At 43.4% G+C, this 22,092-nt stretch overlaps 1 protein-coding gene and 1 pseudogene across 7 annotated transcripts in view; one reads left to right on the forward strand and one right to left on the reverse strand.

Annotated features, from left to right (window-relative positions):
* The window catches only part of LOC147025699 (xanthine dehydrogenase/oxidase-like), a 359,829-nt gene that overhangs the window by 150,599 nt on the left and 187,138 nt on the right, over positions 1-22,092 (forward strand). For all 7 annotated transcript variants that reach the window (XM_085880375.1, XM_085880376.1, XM_085880374.1 and 4 more), the window contains 2 exons: positions 16,530-16,622; positions 21,882-22,033. In XM_085880375.1, coding sequence (XP_085736501.1) covers positions 16,530-16,622; positions 21,882-22,033 — 245 coding nt within the window. The remainder of the gene's footprint in view (positions 1-16,529; positions 16,623-21,881; positions 22,034-22,092) is intronic.
* LOC147025701 (uncharacterized) lies at positions 3,356-4,646 on the reverse strand (annotated as a pseudogene).

The following is a 22,092-nucleotide window of genomic DNA, read 5'->3' on the forward strand; positions in this document are numbered from 1 at the left end:
CTCACACACGGGGGCGCACTCCCACCTTTCACCACACACACCGGGACAACCACACTGGGGATTCGTGTCCCCACAAGGGGTTCCGGGGCCTCTATACCCCCCAAGCCCGGCGTGCACCCGCTCGCAGCACTCCTCCCCTCGACCTCGCAAAGCACGACCGAACCCACCTGGTTGTGATCAGCTTCGAGGGAGCATCCTCCCTCCTCTCGTTCCTGGAGGAGGCCATCCAGCTGCTCGTACCGGGTCACCAAACAGTCCGCCAGCTCACCCTCGTGGTCCTCCACTACCTCCGTGTGTGTGTGCTCATCCTTAACCCCGTCCAATTTACCCTCTATCCCCCGTGTCTCTGTATATTTTCTCTCCTTGGTCCTTTTTTTGTTTCTTCCTTTGTTCCATTTTCTTTCCCATTGGAGTCGTTCTTCCTCTCTGAGCCCCATTAGCTGTTCGTTCTCCCTCCGGAGTTTTTCAATCTCCGTGGACTCAAATTTTGCTCCCCCCTTGAGCTGGTTAATTTCAAACTCGTATAGTTTTTGTTTTCTCTCCCACTGTTCCTCATGCTTCTCAGCCTCCAATCTCATAGTTTCTTTCAATTGGCTTAGTTCTTTTTCCTGTTTCGTTCGTTGCTCTTTCATTATCTCTGCATACCTCAACCTTGCTTTCTTTTTGAATTGTTCTTGTCTTTCTTTTTTAATTTCTTTCACTCCCTGTCCCTCATTCTCAAATCTCATAGTTTCTTTCAATTTGCTTAGTTCTTTTTCCTGTTTCATTCGTTGTTCGTTCATTATCTCTGCGTACCTCAACCTTGCTTTCTTTTTTTTATTGTTCTTGTCTTTCTTTTTAAATTTCTTTCACCCCCTGTCCCTCATTCCCCAACCTCATAGTTTCCTTCCATTGGTTAACCTCAAATTCATGTTCTTGTTGTTTCATATTCCACTGTTCCTCTCGTTCTTCCCTCTCCAATCTCGTTGTCTCCTTCAATCGCCTGATTTCTCCTTCCTACTTCATTCCTTGCTCCTTCACTTTCTCCTCGTACTCCAACCTATTTTTTTCCTTTTGTCGTTCAGTTTCAAATTCATACTCTTTCAGTTTTCTATTCCACTGTCTTTCTTGTTCCTCATTCTGCAATCTCGTTATTTCCTTTAATTGACTGATTTCTTTCTCCTGTCTCATTCCTTGTTCTTTCAGTCCTCTTTCTTGTTCCTCATTCTTTAATCTGGCCTTCGCTTCCAGCTGTTCAATCTGTACAGTGTGCTTCCTTAACGTTTCATTCTCTGCTGTCGTTCTTTCTTCTTTCAACGTCCTCAGCTCGTCTCGTAATTCCCTCTCTTTGGCTTCGTGTTTCAATATCTCAGAAGCTTTTTTCCATTTTTTCCTTCCTTTCTTCATCCCTTTTCCCCTCCATCTCATACTCCAACCTTGCTTCTTCTTCCAATTGTTCCCTATCTCCCTGTTCTCTTTTTACCTCTTCTTCTAGTCTTCTTCTTTCCCGAACACCTTGTTCTACCTCACGCTCTCTTTGCTTTATTTTCCAATCGTGTTCACATTTTTCTCTTCCAACTGTATTTCCCTCACTCTCCCCTCTAGTTCTTTGAACCGCCTTGCTTCCTCCAATCATTTTTCCATTAGTTGTTTTACTTCCAAGTCATGCTCCTTTTGTTTTTTTTTCGAGCTCGGTTTTCCATTCTTCCTCCAATTGTTTCCGAAGCCCGCCAATGTCCAGCGTAGGCATGCTTGACCTCGCCTGCCATGCCCACGTGGTTTGAAACGGCTGTTGGGAGCGCTCGCCTCGTGTCGTGCCATTCGCAGCGCCATAAATAGCCGCTCGCTCCGTGCTGTGCTGAGGTGCGATCGCACCGCCATTATGTGACCCAGTTTGCCGGCAAAGTCCATGCTCAGAGTATGAGGGTGAGCTCCCTCGTGAATTAAAATTACAAAAAGTAGTACCGTCCCGGGCCATGGATTCTAAATTATTACACATATACATTTCTACTACCCCCGGCACCCGCTCGCCTTGAAACGCCATCCTGTTTCTCGTAAGGGATTAATTAATTATTTTTTTTTTCTATTTTAACTCACTCGAATTTGGGGAACACGGAGGGTCGCTTCACTCACCCTCATCCGGTTCCGTGAATTTAGTTGGAGACCGAGGTGGATTTGAATCCCACACTCCTGTACACCAGTGTTGCGAGGAGGGGGATGGGTTCATATCCCACGACCTGACGCCAATGTTGCGAATTCGTGCCCGTCGGCGTGCGAACGGCCACATAACTCGAAACGCGGCACATCGCCCACCGGACGGACAATTCTGTCATGACCCTCTCGGACCAACGCCGGGAGCTAGTCACGGGTGGGCCTTTCGACCTCACCACAATCGTGCCAATCGGCCACCTGCGTAGGATAGGGTTGTTCGCCAAACTCGACCTACCTAAGTACCTGCGCGGATGGTAAACCAGGCGATCGTACCTCACCACAGGTCGACTGTTGCCTTCGTGTGGCGAAGTGGACGTATTGGCGAAGATGTAGTAGCGTATATGGTGGAGGTGGCATGGTTGCAGTGTGGTTGGCGCTGTGATGGGGATGGTGTGGTTGTTGAAATGTTGTGTGTTTGAAATAAAAGATAGAAAAAGAAAAACAACTAACTCAAAGCGTCGTAGCCCGGATGGATCACATAAATTCCCTCTATACAACGGGTTTGGGCTAACTACACATGTACCTATGAAGATATCTCACCTGAGGGTCCTTTATGGTGTAATGCGAATTTCCACAGCCGTAACACTATGAAGCCCGAGCATATGAAGCCCGAGCATACGAAGCAATAAATAGCCTCCTGTTGATGATGTAAGGGGAGATTGCAGAACAATGGGTTTTTCAGGGTGTAACCCACGTAGGAAATGACTTCGAAATTTTTTTGGCTTGGTTCAGGCGAGGCAGCTTTGCTGACTCCAGACTGACTCATTTTAACACGAAAATGAAACTGCTTGCTTTGAATGGTTTTGAGAAAAACCTACGTTTAAAAGCTGTTTAAACTTCCCTTTCTTTCGTGCTTGAAGAGATAACGTGAATATACTCGATGGATATGAATGTTAGAAGAAAATTAAGTCATTCCCTAAAGTAGAACATTGGCAAATATTCGTTGGTTCGCTCTTTGAGTGGAATGAAAATATGAAAGGGAAGAAGTGCTTTAATCAGTAAGTCTCAATCTTTCATAGTCTCAATTTTACATTTGCTTGTATGGGAGGGAAGGGGATAGGTGGGGAGAAAATCGGTCTCCTATTTTGGGCTTTTGTGTCTTGAGTCAGAAAGTTTTTCCCTTTTCCCCCATTCATTTGAATGGGAGTCCTTGAAACCCCATTTATCATCTACTCAGAGTGCTGCCCAATCCAATATGTTTTGGAGTTAAGTGCCTGTCACCACTAACTGTGTAGATCAAAATCCTGTGCGAGACTAAGTATACGACAGCGTCTTACGGACTCATCTTTACCATCACTGCTGTCCTCATCAGCATCTTGCTCCATTAGACACTGGCCACCTATCATTAGGTTAAGAAATATGTGCAAACTATCTGGTATACATTTAATAGCTTCCTCTTCACTGACATTAACTCCTTCAAAAACTAGGTGTGAAGATGTCACTTCTAAGCTTGAGGGCAACGTGGATCATGGACAGGAACTCATCTTCTTTTGGTTGGTAGGTTGGAATGGTGAGTGTAGCTGCTGCTTCTTCATCTGTTTGTGTCATCTTTGAAACAGGTATGTGGTCAAACTTCAGCGAAACCAGAACAGAACGTCGCCCACTCGGTGCATTGTCATGGAGTACAATTACCTCATAGAATTCTGAAATCTGAGGAACCAACTTATCCTTGAATGTGCCCATTCGACTGGTAAATGAGGGTGGAATATCCAAATTTGATTCTTTGACAATGGTACGATACCAGTTCCACACTTCTCTAAGCTCTAATATATGGCCATGGTCAGCAGAGGACTGCAGCTCATTGCATAGCCAAATCATCACAATTTCTGTATGCTGAGAGTTCTCTTTGGTTTGGGATGTCCTTCTGATAAACTGAACATAGCAGGAGAGATGATACTTTCCTTCTGCTGCAATAAGGTCACTGACAGCTGCAACATGAACACTAATTTCTTGGTCAAACTTCGCAGCTTACAATATTTCTTGGCTCTTGTTAAAGGTTGTTATGGAAATTAACTTCTGCTTGGCCTTTTTCTGTTGGCAGATCAAGTATAATTCCCAATTGGTGGGCTGTCTGCTACTATGTCGATTTGGGCAGGAAGGCTGGGATTCTGCTCGTCTTGATGTTGATGGAGAGTCAGAAGAAGAATAGGGACCACTCTCTTTCAAGGATGCATTCTGAAGTCTACTAAGTCTTTCTTTGCTTGGTATGTAGCATCGCACGTTTTGTGCCAATGGATCTCCTTTTTGGAGTCTTCATTTAGGACCTTCAAGAGTCTATCAACCGTATCCTTGTACTTGACATCTCGTAACTTTTGTCGTTCGTGTGTAATCTTCGATAATGTGTCCAGGCCTTTTTCTGACGCATCGTACAGGATGTCTCATCTCTCTTCTTGACATATTATGCACAGATTGAGGGAAACTGGGGTAGATCTCTTCAAGTTAACTAACGCATCCATGATCTCGAGGAGGTGTCACTTATCTGTCGTGATAGAAGAAAAATAGTTTGTGGTTAAATATTGATAAACATTAAGTTAGACTGCTGTAATTATAATTCTCTTTAAATACTCTTGGAATTTCATATTTCATCTTGTATGTTATTTACAAAGTCACAGTATCACAAGCCGGTAGGCGACATGGGTGGTCGCTATATAATTGCATACTAGTCATACAGTTTTTGATGGATCGGGCTGAAATTTTTTGACAAAGAGGTTGATTATAGTGCGCATAAAAGCGCGAAGCCGATTTTTGATTTTCGTTTTTTTTATTTTTTTGGATCTTTCAAAAATTTCAAAGTCCCATTGCTAGGCAACGGTGCCGTTCATAGCAACGGTGCTCAAAAGCATACAACTAGAACCTGGTATGAACCTACCAGTCAAGTTTCATCAAAATCGGTTGACGACTCTGGCCTCCAGAGCTGTCCATTACATACATACAGACAGACGGAAAACCTGACAATAACGGCAGTCGAGCGACCACCCAATAATTAAAGTAAACTTACTTCATTTATCAAGCATCACAATAATTAAGATGAAAAAACAGATTGAAGCCATTGATTTCAGCATGACCACTGACTTTATTTATATTATAAAAAATCAAAAATTATCAAACACGTGATTAGTAATGTCAATTTTTAAACTATTATAATCAATAGTAACTTAAGCATAAATTAAGTAATATTTTACGTGTGTGTGTGTGTGTGTATGTATGTATGTGTGTGTACGGGGTGCTGGTGATGTGAATGGTGTGTGGTGTGTGGATGTGTTTGTTTATGTATTCATGTTTGCCAATTATGTATTTACGGTATAGATGTTTGATAATCTGTCCCTTTGGCCTGATTACATTCAATACGAAGAAGCCGAGAAATGACGACCATCTTGGAATTCAAAATGGCGAGCAAGCCAACCTGGTTATAACTTAGATTTACGCAACATCTTGGAATCCTTGGTATCACAAACCTGTGTATTTCCATGCACTTTTCAACTTCCTCTATTGCTTATTCCTATAGGCTGGGCTTATTTATTAGTGAATTGGGCTCAATTATGGTGGCCTCTTGGAATTTAAGATGGCATGCAAATCAAAATAGTTGTAACTTAGGTAACAGTATATCTGGAATCCTCAGTATCACAAACGTGGGTATTGTCACAATGTTTAACCTCCTGTGATGTATATAAGCCGAGCTGTAGTGCAAAATATGGTAAAAAAAAAAAAATGGCGGCCATTTTTTTGGGGGAATTTAAGGGTCAAAACCCCAAAATTCAGGCTGGCAAACAATTTTTTTGAATTCAGCACCCTCAAATTCCCCTAAAAAACTTGTTTGCCGACTTTTAGCACGAAATGCCTTCAATACATTTTTTTGAAGCACAAATATTGAAATCTGGACCTGTCTATATGTCGTAATCCTTCAAATAAAAGTAATAATTAAATAAGTTTGAATAAGGATATTGCATTGCTTTGTTGACTGACTGTCTGGACACAACTTTGAGGTTGTGGGTCCATTGATGTTGAGTAATGTACTGATATGGACCAGCGACCGGAGTTGTGGTTCCGCCATTTTGAGAGGTTCTGGGCTCGAAACCTCGATGAAAAACGGTGCTCAGCTGATGAAGTTGGGAAATCAGTGAATTGCTTATAAGTTAAGGTTATAATTTCAAATAAAATAGCTTTTGTTAGTACTTACCAGTACAAAATTGTGTGTGTGTGTTGTGTTGTGTTGTGTTGTGTTGTGTTGTGTTGTGTTGTGTTGTGTTGTGTTGTGTTGTGTTGTGTCGTGTCTGGCTTCCTTTTGGGACTATGATGCAGTCATTGGTCTTTATTTTGATTACCCTTGGCGATCACCCGTGACTTTCCCTTGGCCCATGATCAAATGATTGCCATATTTTTTTCGAACCACCATACGGCCTTGACCTTCAATATTTATGGATAGAGTGTAAATTAAGAAAGGTGTTTTTGTTAATTAGGTCACAATCCATCAGGGTCAAGGATCAAATATCAGGTGCAACTTAAATGCAGACCCACTATGATGATAAAATGAAATGGAACACCAAATACTGCATTGGAGTCATCAGAAGGAACCCAAATAAGTAAAGAGCAAAGATGGAGTCATCGGGAGAAACCTGGATAGGATTGGGGTTTCAGCCGCTTCTACAACAACCGTCAAATCCATCCAGGCACAGCCAATTGAGCCACACAGAAACATTTCTGTGGGAATTCACTTCTCCTAGACAGATCAATTTTTTTTTAAATGGAGAAATAAAGAGTAAAAGAGATAAAATTAAAGAAAAAGCAAGAATTAGACTGAATAAAGAGAAAATTGGAAGATTAGAAAGAAATGTGAAAAGAACAAAGATGTCGGGAAGAACCTGGATAGATATATTTCAACAGTTACTCCCCAGGCTCAAATGCAGCAAAAGGTACAAGCTACCAGTGGTCCGTCAGCAGGGAAGCACAGTCCACACAACATCAGCATATGGGACAAACATAATCAAACGGAAGACCAAATACTGCCTTGGAGTCATCAGATGGAATCCCAAAAAGTAAAGAGCAAAGATGGAGTCATCAGGAGGAACCTAGATAGGAATGAAGGCCAAGTGGTCTTTAAGATTCTACATTGGCAAAATTGAGCGATGACAAAAAACATGTTATTTTTGTCAGAGTGCCATTTGACCTTGACGTTCAACTTGAAGGGGTATAATATAAATTAAGCGTAAATGCGACTTGCTCTAGGCTATGCAGAGAGGGAAGTTTAGTTCTGATCAGACAAACCTTAGGCAAGTTATGGCAAAAAATGGTAAAATTACAACAATTAGGTCATGACTAAAAACTATGTCAAGGTCAAAAAAAATGGCAACCTCACTTACTTTCTAATCACATTATTGAGACAAAATTTCCTTCCGAAAGTTGCAGCCGGCTTTGAGATACAGCTTGGAAATTGCTGAAGTTCGGAAATTTGGAGTGTTGGACGTGCAGGAAGAATTTTTTTCTTTTTCAATATGGTGCTTTACTACTCCTAGGGGTCTAACAAACTCTGTGGTATGATTAAAATTTGGGGGTGCTAATTGTAGAAACAAACCCTAAAACAGCAATAAGCCTTCCCATAGGCTACAGAGACGGGCTTACTTGCAACTAAACTTGCATTTCCATAAATTTATTGACTTGTGTGAATAGCATCATTCGATTTTGAGAAAAATGGCACATTGGGTGAAATATTTAAATATCTATAAACTTCCTGAACAGGAAAAAGAAAACTGTGGTTTTATGCCATGATGTTCTTGGGTTAACAAGAAAATATAAAACTAAAATTAACTGTATTACGGTGTGATTTTGGTGTTTAACATCCTACAAGTGACAAAGTTAAATACCATCGGACTCCAAAAATAAGTCCTATAAGTCCGGAAAAATGCCGTGAATGTCGGGGCATTGTTTCAATGGGAAAAAGGGGGATAGGTTCCCAGTGATTCGTGATTTATAAGAGAAAATTTTAAATCTCATGAAAAGCAGTGATTACGCATGCGAAAAACTGTGAATATGTGAAGCACAGGGCCGCAAATGTTGAAGCAGGTCAGAAAAACTGTGAACCCACCCACAATAAACCACGAATACAACCACAAAAACAAGAAAAAAACCGCAATACGCCTGTGAAAAATCCATAGATGCCCGTAAAAAAGGGCGAAAAAATATCCGCGAATATGCCCACAAAAACACCGTAAATTCACCTGTGGAAAAAGCCATGAATTTGCGTGTGAAAAACTGCGAACATGTGAAGCACAGGGCCGCAAAGGTTGAAGCCGGTCAGTAAAACCGTCAATATGCCCACAATATACCATGAATACGTCCATGAAAATGTGAAAAATAAAACCGCAATTGTACCTGCGAAAAAACTGAATACACCCATGAAAAAATCGTGAATATGCCCGTGAAAAAAAACTGTGAAAGCGTGGACAAAAAAAATCCTGTGAATACGCCCGTGAAAAAAAAAACTATGAAAACGCGGAAAAAAACCCCCGTGAATACGCCCGTGAAAAAGACTGCAAAAACACCCATGAAAAAAACCCCCGAATATGCCCGGGAAAAAACTGTGAATACGTCCGTAAAAAAAACCGTGAATACACCAGTGAAAAAAGCGGGAATACGCTCGTGAATAAAATGTGAATACGTCCATAAAAAAATCCGTGAATACACCCATGAAAAAAACCCATGAATGTGCCAGGGAAAAAACTGCAAATACACCCATGAAAAAACCCGCGAATACGCCAGGGAAAAAAACTGCAAATACACCCATGAAAAAAACCCGCGAATACGCCAGGGAAAAAACTGCAAATGCACCCATGAAAAAAACCCGCGAATACACCAGGGAAAAAACTGCAAATACACCCATGAAAAAAAACTGCGAATACGCCAGGGAAAAAAAACTGCAAATACACCCATGAAAAAAACCCGCGAATACGCCAGGGAAAAAACTGCAAACACACCCATGAAAAAAACCCGCGAATACGCCAGGGAAAAAACTGCAAATGCACCCATGAAAAAAACCCGCGAATACACCAGGGAAAAAACTGCAAATACACCCATGAAAAAAAACTGCGAATACGCCAGGGAAAAAAAACTGCAAATACACCCATGAAAAAAACCCGCGAATACGCCAGGGAAAAAACTGCAAACACACCCATGAAAAAAACCCGCGAATACGCCAGGGAAAAAACTGCAAATACACCCATGAAAAAAACCGCGAATACGCCAGGGAAAAAACTGCAAACACACCCATGAAAAAACCGCGAATACGCCAGGGAAAAAACTGCAAACACACCGTTGAAAAAAACCCCCGCAAATATGCCAGGGAAAAAACTGCAAATACACCCATGAAAAAATAACCGCGAATACGCCAGGGAAAAACTGCAAATACACCCATGAAAAAAACCCGTGAATACGCCAGGGAAAAAACTGCAAAATACACCCATGAAAAAAACCCCCGCAAATATGCCAGGGAAAAAAAACTGCAAATACACCCATGAAAAAATAACCGCGAATACACCCGGGAAAAACTGCAAAATACACCCATGAAAAAAAAAAACCGCGAATACGCCCAGGAAAAAAGTGCAAATACACCCATGAAAAAAAAACCGTGAACACGCCCGTGAAAAAACTGCAAATACACCCATGAAAAAATAACCGCGAATACGCCTGGGAAAAAAAAAAAACCGTGAATATGCCTGAGAAAATTCCGTGAATACGCCCGTATAAAGGATGTCCAATTAGAATGTGAGTACGTGTATATACAATGTACAATTAGAATGTGAGTACGTGTATATACAATGTACAATTAGAATGTGAGTATGTGTATAAAGGATGTCCAATTAGAATGTGAGTACGTGTATATACAATGTAAAATTAGAATGTGAGTATGTGGAAAAGTATGTACAATTAGAATGTGAGTACACCTATAAAGTATGTACAATTAGAATGTGAGTATGTGTATAAAGTATGTACAATTAGAATGTGAGTACGTGTATATACAATGTAAAATTAGAATGTGAGTATGTGTATAAAGGATGTCCAATTAGAATGTGAGTATGTGTATAAAGTATGTACAATTAGAATGTGAGTATGTGTATAAAGTATGTACAATTAGAATGTGAGTACGTGTATATACAATGTAAAATTAGAATGTGAGTATGTGTATAAAGGATGTCCAATTAGAATGTGAGTATGTGTATAAAGTATGTACAATTAGAATGTGAGTATGTTTATAAAGTATGTCCAATTAGAATGTGAAAAAACGTGAATACGCCCGTGAAAAATCCGTGAATAAACCGTGAATATGCCCATTAAAAAATCTATGAATACGCCCGTAAAAAGACGTGAATACACTCGTGAAAGACCTGTGAATACGCCCGTAAAAAGACGTGAATACACTCGTGAAAGACCTGTGAATATGCCCGTAAAAAAAGACATGAATACACCCATGAAAAAAACGTGAATACACCCATTAAAACTGCGAAAATTTGAGGAAAAAAACCGTGAATACGCCCATGAAAAACCGTGAAAATTCAACAAAAAAAGCATATATGTGAAACACAGGGCCACAAATGTAGAACTGGTTCTTATTTAATGAATCCTGAATACACAAGGTCCGTGATATAGCAAAACCACGAATGATGGAGTCTGACTACAATATAATGGTGAACAAGGTATAAAAGAGCATAAAATAAAACGAGCTCAAATCAAATTCTTCCAACTGTTCAGTTCCACATGTTTTTCCGCCACAATGTTCTTGTGCGTTCCCTTCAATTGTAAAAGTCACTCAAAACAAAATATACCCAGAGTGCTATTCTGCATGTCTCATGTTTGAAAAATCAATCTAATCAACTAAAAGTTGATAAGAGTATGTTTACTGCCATGCAAAACAAGGTGCAGCTATCCTTTCGAGCATCAGCCCTTTGTCTGAAAAAATATTTTGTGCTGATGATGTAATCACACTTGAAATAGTCCATGGGCCCAGGCAAGAAATTCCACTTGTCGGTACCATCTGAGGAAACCAATCCTAGTTATGATTTTTGAATTGGTGTATATATATATATATATATATATATATATATATATATATATATATATATATATCATATTTTGATGTGATAACCATTGCAGACTGGCAGCTTATTGGTAGTTATCATCTCTGGAATGTACCCACCCTCCGCATAATGAAAGCGAAAAGGCAAACTCAGAAACATTCACTGATGATGCAATTGCTGTTTCCACATGGGGCTAGAATGAACTGCAAACCACAAATACATGTCTGAAATGCTTTATTTATACCATCCAAATAATCCTTTCTGTCATTCCTGAAGGCAGAATTTGTTTTATGGCAGAAAGGGGCGAACAATAGGGCCAATCAAAATGTTGCTGATTGGTGATTTTCAGTACATTTTAATTTATAATATTGTCATACAAGTTCTCTGGGTAGTGCTACTGAACCGCAGTAGCCTGCCTACAACAAGCACATATTGTATGAGGAAAACATTTATGAACATTTTACAAGTTTTTACCACAGTTAAAGGAATTGCCCTTCCCCTACCCTCATTCCAACAAGCGTCCAAAATGTGAAATTTATGGATAACCCAAATTTCACCATGCTACTGTGGCATGTTTATGTACTATGTTTTACTCGTGCATATTTGTAGCCATGAATGTCCTTGTGATTGTGCCAAAACATTCACACCATGGATCAGTAGTCCAGTCTTCATCACTGTTATCAGCATCAGAGTCCTCGAGGTCTACAACCTCTTCCTCGACATCAGCGGGCTGGTTGCTGCAGGTTCGCAACTTGCACATGTCAGTTCACTTCAGGCTATTGGCAAGGCACATGCAGTCTGGGAGCTTGCACGACCGTCCACACTTGCAGGAAAGCAGTTGCAACACTGCATCCGGTGCTGGAGAGCCCTGCATCCACTCGATGGCCAGCTTCCCATCATCATCAGTGGTCCATCCACAACCCTTGGGACTTGGAACATAGGGTTGGCATTGCAGACAGCACCTCCAAATAGCAGCCTGGTAGTTTGCACGGAGGACGTGCATGAAGAGGCAGTCTTCACATGGTGGAAGCTGACTGGACTCTATCTCTCCCCATCTGGCACAGAAGAGTTGATGTCGGAGTTCATTGACTTTCGTGATGTTGGTCAACGGCACATACATGTGGCAGGTGACCTCTTGCAGCTTCTGAAAGAGCTCGGTGGATACTTCCCATGAATGGCCGAGCTGACTGAAGGCCTCTTGGTAGGTCTTATCAGACTTCATTTGCTTCAAGGCGCCCATCTTTCCCCGGCCTGCAAAGGCACTGACTGTATCACAACCGGAGAACACGTGCAGTCCAACCAGGGCATCACAGACACTGTCTCCCATCGATCTAGCAAGCTTGTCAATGTCTCGGAACCGTGTGCGGATTTGCGTACCACACTTCTGATACACGGGGCATGGGATGTCCTTATTGAAGGCAAGACACAGCACGAGGACATCTGTATCTTCGGCAGTGATCACCACAGCCTTGTACCCAGCCTCTGCTGCATGCAGAGCATGCAGAAGCATTCGGGTGTCTGCTTCCTTCTTCGTGGACTTCAGCTCTGCCACTTCCTCCCAGTGGTCCTTGGTTTTACTTGTTTTTTGGGGATTTTCCCCCAAAACGTCAATATCTCAGAATGGTAAAATGGTAAAAATGCAAAATACATACACGAAGCTGCTCTTCTGGAACGGTTATCACATATTGAAATAATCATATAGTCCCAACCAATAACTTAGTCACCCTAAAGTTTGGTTTCCTCAGATGATACCGATATATGCCTGGGCCCATGGACTAAAACTTCAGCTGCACTTCATTTCAGGTCAGGCCAGGTATGGGAGCATGTGCTGGAGTAGCGCGTCGCTGCGTCCACTTTCCGCCGGTACTCCAGGGGCCTCCATCTGGCCATCCCCAGGCAGATGCTTGGTCTATCCCCATCTCCTTGAGATGCTTGAGACTTCATTTCTCATGGCAATAAGTACATTCTTCTTCACTTTATGTTGAAATCCAATGTTTATCTTGTCCGCAGATACAGAATGACCCTTCACAGAGACAATATTCCAATGTGATATTGTTACAGATTTTGAAACCTCTTGCACACAGTCAGTCAACGGTCCCCGTAGATCAGTTATCTCGATAAGTATGTGTTTATAGTTAGGGTCCCGTCCTTCTGTCTGATGGGTTAATTTCATGTGTGCGCTGCGGGTTTCTTTTATAGTCAGGTTTTTTTTACATCTTTAAATCTTCCTCCCCAACAAATGAATCCTCCACCTCTTCGCACCATCGACGCCATTGCCCTCATGCGTTCGACCACAGACGTGAGCGGAGGTTTCCTCACCTCAGAGCTCTGACTCCGCCCAGGAAAGGAGGGGGTTCCCTCTGTCCAATCACGGATGGCCAGCACATCACCCCCACAAAACCCTGTCCAATCAGGGCAAAGATTACCTCAGGACGGACCCCTCCCACCTCACGTGAGGAACGAATAATAGTGGGGGCGATCCGGCTGGCAAGAGGAAGAAGCCTCATCGCCTTGTTGGCCCTCGCTTTGCCTGCTGGCGATCTCGTCTTGCCTGCAATTGCTCGTGTCGTCTGGTCCGTTCTCGTGCTGGCTGGCGTCCGTTGCGTCATTTCCGGTCCCTGGTGCTTGGTACGGCGACGAAGGTGTGGGTTCGAGTCCCCCCTGCTCCCCCCCACCCCCACCGAACCAGCTCGTCTCGACTAGACCGTACAAGGCGCAAAGGTGCCCAGCCGAACTCTTACCCTCAGCTCGCCTTCCCTCCCGAGCTGAAGGGTCCAATAAAGACCCGACGTGTGTGTGTGTGTGTGTGTGTGTGTGTGTGTGTGTGTGTGTGTGTGTGTGTGTGTGTGTGTGTGTGTGTGTGTGTGTGTGTGTGTGTGTGTGTGTGTGTGTGTGTGTGTGTGTGTGTGTGTGTGTGTGTGTGTGTGTGTGTGTGTGTGTGTGTGTGTGTGTGTGTGTGTGTGTGTGGTGCCCGTCCTGTAAGTAGAGACTGTTAAGTGCCTGTGTTCATTGTAAATTGCATTTCTTTTATTCGGATAACTCTGCTCTTTGTCACCCTCTCCCCATTATTGTAAAATAAACCCCAATTATTAAATGTACCAGCTCGTTGTCTGTGCTTTCTTCCATTGAACTAGCACGGTGCGGGCTTGAGAAATAGTGAGGCCGTCTGGGTCGTAAGTTGTCATTGGGACCGGTGCAGCTCTGGTAACTCCTGCTCGGTGACGCCAGACCCGATTCGATATATGCGACTTGGTTCGGACAGAGTCGGTCGAGGGTGTGACTTCCCCGGTAGCTTGACGGTGTGAGTACTTAGGTAAATTGGAATAGACAAGTGGACCCTACCTCAAGCCGTCAAAATATTGGCGACCACGGTCCTTTAAGTGACCCATCGACTCCGGAGTTATCCGGGGTGACGACCTTTTAATTCCGGGTGTTCGGTGGGAGACGGCCCTATTGCTCTGTCTCGGGTAATTCCACGTAATAATGGACATGAAGCATAAAATTTGAAAATGTATTTTTCAAAAGGATTTCTGTTGGATGGTGTTTAGTTAGGTCTGAATTTTCATAATTTATGCGATATTTACTCCATGGATGATGTCATGTGATTTGGTGGCCATTTTGAAAGAACTGCCTCAACGTCTTCCAATGGTAAGTCATTCTGTCTGTTTTAATTTTGTCGAAAATATGGCTATTTGCCTTCCCTGCCCCCACGTCTGTCATGTACGCTCCTCATCCCATACATCTCAGTTGATGTACTCATCAACATATTTGGTCCATTTCTCTCTGTGCCTATAGTCTGCAAGATGGATATAGATCAACATCAATGAGGCATATGCAAGCAATGAGGCTTATACAAGCTGTTAGACAACCAAATGTTTGCTGATGTATGTAAGAGATTGTATAGATATCATAAAATGTGCCCTTGCATTGATTATCCAATATGTGATCGCATGGGTTACGTCCGTTACAGTGAACTTTTCAAAATATTTGAACAAACAACAGACAGATTGTATCGTTGGAATATAGAAAGTATGCTACTAATGCTTAGTTTGCTTACGGTGAATGAAAGGTATACTACAAATTTATTATTTCGCAGGATTTAAGAATTGTGCTATGGCCAGTTTTAGTTGTGTCCATTTCAAAGTTACATGTGTTACGCCTCTTAAATGTTGATTTTTGCTTTAGAAGTAGACTACACAGTGAGGTTTGTACCAATATCAGAAAGCCATAGAGACTAATTACGATATGTAATAAAGACACTCTCTGTAATATGGCCAACCTTTTCGAAATTTCAACATTAGTGATGCAAGTTTTGTCTCAATGTTACGTCCGTTATGCTGGAATTACCCTCGAGCTGTCGTTCCTCGCCACCGTACCCGGCACCACAACAATATAACGAATAAACGTAAAAAAGGGGGTTGCCCTGTTTTGACATTCCCATCACAATATGTTAATTTGTCCAGTTGTCGCTAATTACCTGTGGTTCACATTAAAGTACATATGCCAACAGAGGTTTTTGTTCCTTCTTGTGATTTGTGTGAAAATTCCTCCATAAGAGATTAATTTATAAATATGTTATTTAAAGTTGACTCACCCAGACGTCTTATTTCAAAACTCAAAGCAAAACAGGTTACTTTACATCTACACAATCTTTACCACCACTAGGCTCACCAATCTTCCATCCATAAACCAGTTCTGCTTCCAAAAGTAGTTGATTGCAACACATTTACAACAGGAATGACAAAAAGGTGTGAAAGCAACATTCACACTTTGATACATGCAAGCCAAGCTTTTCCACTCTCGGTACAATCTCTTGTGGAAGCTCTTGGTTTCACTTTACTGTTCCAAAGCACTGAAAATGATGAAGATGATGGTCATACTGTTGACGAATCATGTTGTGGTTGAATTGTTTCTGGCTGGACAATCGATGACATGTTTTTGGTACTTTGAAAGATCATATAACGGTGAACGTAAATAAGTGTTCCTTACTGATCTAATCTACCTTTATGTGGACTGCAGAATACAGTTATGTACGTCACTTTGTACATCATGTCCTAACCAAAAAAAACTCTGTAATAGCCTTCAGTTAGTTCTTCAGTTTTCATTATGATATTTCAGAGCATTGTATAAACTGAGATATGACTACTTAACCTGATAGTTAAGACAGTTTTGGAATTATTTAGTGTTGAAGTGTTGTATCATGTTAACCTGAGTGTATCTTTGGATCTGTGCAAGCAGTAATTTGCTCTGACTGTATCTCCCGGTTGTGTGCAGGTGTGGAAATAAGGTTTAAAAACAAGCTCTACCCTGTTATCCTGGAGCCTTCGTACATTCAAGAAATGTCTGTTATGTGTTGGGATGATTCTGGTACGTCTCCTTTCCATAAATACATTCTTCTTCACTTTTAGTTGAAATCCAGTGTTTATCTTGTCCACAGATACAGAATGACCCTTCACAGAGACAATATTCCAATGTGATATAATGAATAAACGTAAAAAAGGGGGTTGCCCTGTTTTGACATTCTCATCACAACGCGTGTTGCTGCATGTTGCTGGGATCCGACATTCAAATCACATATGTTAATTTGTCCAATTGTCGCTAATTTACTTTCCAGTTAATGAACCACTTTTGGAAATCATATTGACAGCTTATGTAGCACTTGTACAGTTACTCGTGAGGTAAGCTTACACATTGTAAGCAATAACGAACTGTGCTTCCCCATTGTCTCAGGTCACTTACCTGCATTTATTTTTTTCATTTGTTTTTGTCATTTATTTATATTTTCATTTACGGATGCTTTCCAACGGTTCTGTGATTTTCCCGGTGTCTCGGTTTCCATCGTCCGCAAGCAAAATTTTAGCTTTTTTGGTCACCTGGGAGGTACTGAACATTAATATCAGTCAGTCAGTGAGTGGTTAAATGAGCTTTATATATTAGATACATAGTTTTATAGCTTATGTATGCTTGGTGTTGGCTTAATGGTTGGGGTGATGGGCTTGTGATACAAGGGTCCTGAGTTCAAATCCCACTCAGCTGTTTACTTAATACCAGGTGGAATTGACTCAGCCTGTCATCCTTCCGAGGTCAGAAAAATAAGTACCAGCTTGCTGGGATGATTGGTCATCCTTCCGAGGTCAGCAAAATAAGTACCAGCTTGCTGGGATGATTGGGCCATTCGAATATCCTGTGTCGGAGTGGCGACCCATCCAGGATTGTGCCCAATAGCCCAGGGGACTGTATGACAGCACTGACACTCTGTACAGAGTATGGTCCCAGTGGTTGGATGGATAGCTTAAACTGTATATCATCCTCATTCCTAAAAGAAGGTTTGACCCAAAGTTTCTCTCAAGCAAACATTACATTTGCCCATTCCCCAAGGAAGTTTCCACCTTGCACGAACTCCGTGATAAGGTGTATAAATAGCTCATGGTGGTATTTTGTGGGGCACACCGACTGGAAATTCAGTCACTTCTGTCAAACATGTGATTACCTTTTTAAACAGTCACTACTGTGGTTTAATCCAAATTTGAAATATCAGGTCAGGTCAGGTATGGGAGCATGTGCCAGAACAGCACGTCGCTGCGTCCACTTTCCGCCGGTACTCCAGGGGCCTCCGTCTGGCCATCCCCCAGGCAGATGCCAGGCCCATCCCCATCTACTTGAGATGATGGTCAACCTGTTGCAACCATGAGGCACGTGGTCGACCCACTGGCCTCCTCCACTCATGAGACTCCCTCGCTGAGAGAATCTGGTGAGCAGGATCAGAGTCAGGAAAACGAGCCACATGTCCATACAGCCGCAACTGACGCTCACGGACTATGCAGGTAACAAATCTCATCCGAGTCTCTCTCAGCAACCGCTCGGTGGAAACAAAATCCGACCAGCGATAGCCAAGGATTCTCCGAAGAGACCTGGTACCCAAGGAATTAAGTCTCCGTCTCAGATCCTTGGTCAGAGTCCAAGTCTCGCACCCATAGGGCAAGACTGGAAGTACCAAGGACCTGAAGACTCGGACTTTCGTCCTCCCGCACAGGTACCGGCAGCGCCACACCCCATGATCCAGTGAATCCATGACTCCCCAGGCCTGACCCAGACGTCTATTGACCTCTGACTCGCAGCCAGCAGAGACGTGAATATCACTGCCAAGGTAAGTGAATGTCTCCACGACCTCAACATCCTCACCACAAACAGACACAGACAGGACAGCAGCATCCAAGATGTCACCGAAAGCCTGGATCTTAGTTTTGACCCAAGAAACCCGTAATCCCAATGGCTCCGACTCCTCATGCAGCACCTCGAGGGCCCCCAAGAGGATGTCTAAAGTCTCCGCAAAGATGACTGCATCATCTGCAAAGTCAAGGTCCGAGATCTTGACATTCCCAAATGACGCACCGCAACTTGATCTCTCCGACATCCTCCCTAAAATCCAGTCCATACAAGTGCTGAAAAGTGTGGGGGCAAGTACACATCCCTGACGAACTCCAGTAACAACTGGAAATAAGTCAGAGATGGTACCACCACACTTCACAGCACTCTCAGTACCAGAGTAGAGTTCAGACATCAGATCGATCAGTTTTGGTGGCACTCCACGAAGACCAAGAATCCTCCAGAGGACATCCCGATTCACTGAATCGAACGCTTTACAGAGATCAACATAGGCTGCAAGCAGCCCCTGCCTAAACTCTCGTCTGCGTTCGGTGAGGACACGAAGTGCAAGGATACGGTCAATCGTTGACCTCTTTGGTGTAAAGCCTGACTGCTCTGGATGCTGGTGCTCAAGCAGATGGTGGCGAACCCTATCGAGAATTATCCGAGCAAAGACCTTGCCCGGCACTGAGAGCAGCGTCACCCCTCGGTAGTTGTTGCAGTCTTGGCGATCACCCTTCCCTTTCCAGAGAGGGACAACAAGGTCCCTCTTCCAGTCAGTTGGGATGATGCCTGTGTTCCAGGCAGAGCACAAAACTGCATGCAACGACACGAGTGCAGCATTTCCACCAGCCTTGAGAAGTTCGGCATGGATGCCACAGATCCCTGGAGCTTTGCCCCGTTTCAACTGGTTCACCGCAGCCCGTGTTTCCACAAGCGTAGGTGGACCACAGTTGATTCGAGGGTCAGCAACAGGGATTGTAACACCCTTGACGTCCAACTCGACAGTTGGGGGATCAGCCTGGTACAACCGCTCAAAGTAACCGGCCCAGCGGGCCTTCACTTCAGACTCCTCTGTCAAGAGCCTACCACTCTCTGCTCGAACTGTAGTGCTCCGAGGGATGGGCTTGGATGAACGTAATGTGCGAATTCCCCTGTAAGCGGGACGAGAATCATCTGTCCACAGGTGATGCTCTACCCCCTCACAGATTCCTCGCACATAGGCCTCCTTGTCCACCCTCAGTGCACGTACAGTTTTACGCCTCAGCTCCCTGAACAGCTCAGCTCTGCCATTCAGCCTGGCCCTGCGACTCTGGTCAATGGTATCCAGTGTCCCTTGAGAGACAAAATTCTTCTTTGCCCTGCGGTGAGCTCCAAGGCATCCACCGGCAACATCAAGGACGGTGGTCTTGAAGGCGCTCCACAACTCTTCAGGACCCCCCAAAGCACCCAGACCCCCCAAGTGTCCACTCAGCCTGTTCGCAAACTCCTCAGCTACTCTCTCATCCCTGAGCTTGGCAACATCCAGCCTCGGCTGGGATGGTACCATTCTCCAGGATTTAGGGTGCAGCTTTAGAGTTGCTACAACAAGCCTGTGGTCAGTATTAAGGAACTGAGCACTCCGGTAGACCCTGCAGTTCTGGATCATCCTCCAACGACCGTCAATGAGGACATGGTCAATCTCCTTTGCCACACCGCCAGCGTTGGAATACCAAGTCCAGCGATAAGTTTGTGGGCGCTGAAACCATGAACCAGCCACCCTAAGTCCATGACTTCTTGCAAAGTCAAGGAACTTAGTGCCATTCTGGTTCATAGTTCCTGACCCATGGGGACCAACACACACCTCATAACCGTCCCTATCAGTTCCAGTCGATGCATTGAAATCCCCCAAGACTAGAAGTGTATCTCGTCTGGGGCACTGATCAACCACAGACTCGAGTGTGGCGTAGAATGCATCCTTCACGGTGAGATCACTCGCCTCAGTCGGAGCATAAACAGAGACCAGGGAAATGACACCTAAGGAGTGACGAATCCTTAATCTCATAATACGCTCGTTGACCGGTGTTACCTCAATTATCATTGGGGTCAGCTTATTGGACACAGCTACAGCAACTCCTTGGGTATGGTAACCATCAGAGCGACCAGACCAATAGTAGGTGTAACCACCCACCATTATCTCGCTGCAATCCGGTCTCCGAACCTCAGAGAGAGCTGCAATCCCGATGTCCAAACGCTTGAGCTCAGATGATAACAGAGACAGGTGATCATCCTCTCTTAGGGATAGGACATTCCAGGCACCCACCCGAAGGGACCGCCTCAGGTTAACCCAAGGAGACCGCCGTCTGGTGGACGACACCTCAGCACCACTCCGACACACTCTCCCGCAATCTGACCCAGGGATGTTACCCCGTGGTTTCCCTCCTATCAAAGATTGGGGGTCCCGAAGGCTTTGCCCCAATCCCGTCATCCGGTGAGCTGCCCTGCGAAGGGAAGCTGCACAGGAGGTACTCCCACGGAGTGGGTTTTCAGATTTTTTTGCGTTTTTGCGTTTTGCGGAATGAAGGGTTTTACGGTGGCCGCAGTGCAAATCCTGCCACCAACCTCCTAATAAGAAGTGACCCAACTGCAGGAGGACAAATTTGAAATATATTTGGAGGAAACCTGACATGCTTATTCTATAATAATAAATATGTCTTATGAATATGCCATTTTAATTGTACATAAATATGGACTATCCCTTTAACTCCATACAGCAAAATTACTAAAACAATGGGGGCTCTGACATTTTCTGTCTTTTTTTTTTACTTGTTACACTATCAAAGAAAGCACATTTCTCCTAACTCAAGAAGTGAACATAGCTATGCAAAGAAAATTAATAATTGCTGCTTGGGAACTGTGTACTAACATGGCATACAGCCCCATTTCCATTCCATAACTCACAATTCAAATTCACGTAATTAACTAAATGTTTATTGAAAACAACGATCATAGCACAGCGGTAAACTTCCGATAAAAGTTTTTCCCGACAACCTTTAAAATCTCAATCCAATGATAAAATTGAACAATGTAGAACACAAACCGTCGTCTTTGCATTTTCAAAACCCTTCTGTTTAGCAGGACTTGGACATGTTAAATAAGGTGCTGTAGAACACACTGCATCAACGTCGGTCAACTTCTGGAATTATTTTGTGTTCAGCAGTGTTATTCTGAACACAGCGTGGGGAAACGTGTTCCAGGAACTCTTTAGTTGCCTTGAAGGTGGATGGAGGTTATGTTTTCACTTCTGTCTGTCTCTTTGAGCTGCATATCTCAAAAAGTTATGGACCAATTTGGACGAAACTTGGTGGACAGGTTGGGTGTGTGGGAAAGACAAATTCATTTGATTTGAGTGAAAATCTGGATCCGGCTCTGGTTATGATGAGCCGATAGAAAAATACCTTGTTTGATGCCGCATTGAGCAAACTTGCACCCTCTTTGCAGGCTTTCAGGTTGGTGCATCCTGTCGTATTGTACAGGTGAAGACTGAGCTCCAGCGTGCAGTACCCAAGCTGAAACGCAGCCAGGTCGCTCCCTTTGTTGCACTTATGGAACAGCTTCGTTGGTTTGGAGGGTCTCAAGTCCGAAACGTGGCTGTGAGTGATGTTTGCAATAGGAATGGTGAAAATGAGTTAAGCGGCATTCACACTGTGGT

Source organism: Eptatretus burgeri, chromosome 5 (genome assembly GCF_056783735.1).
Source record: "Eptatretus burgeri isolate ZD-2024b chromosome 5, Ebu_testis_v1, whole genome shotgun sequence".
NCBI lineage: Eukaryota > Metazoa > Chordata > Myxini > Myxiniformes > Myxinidae > Eptatretus > Eptatretus burgeri.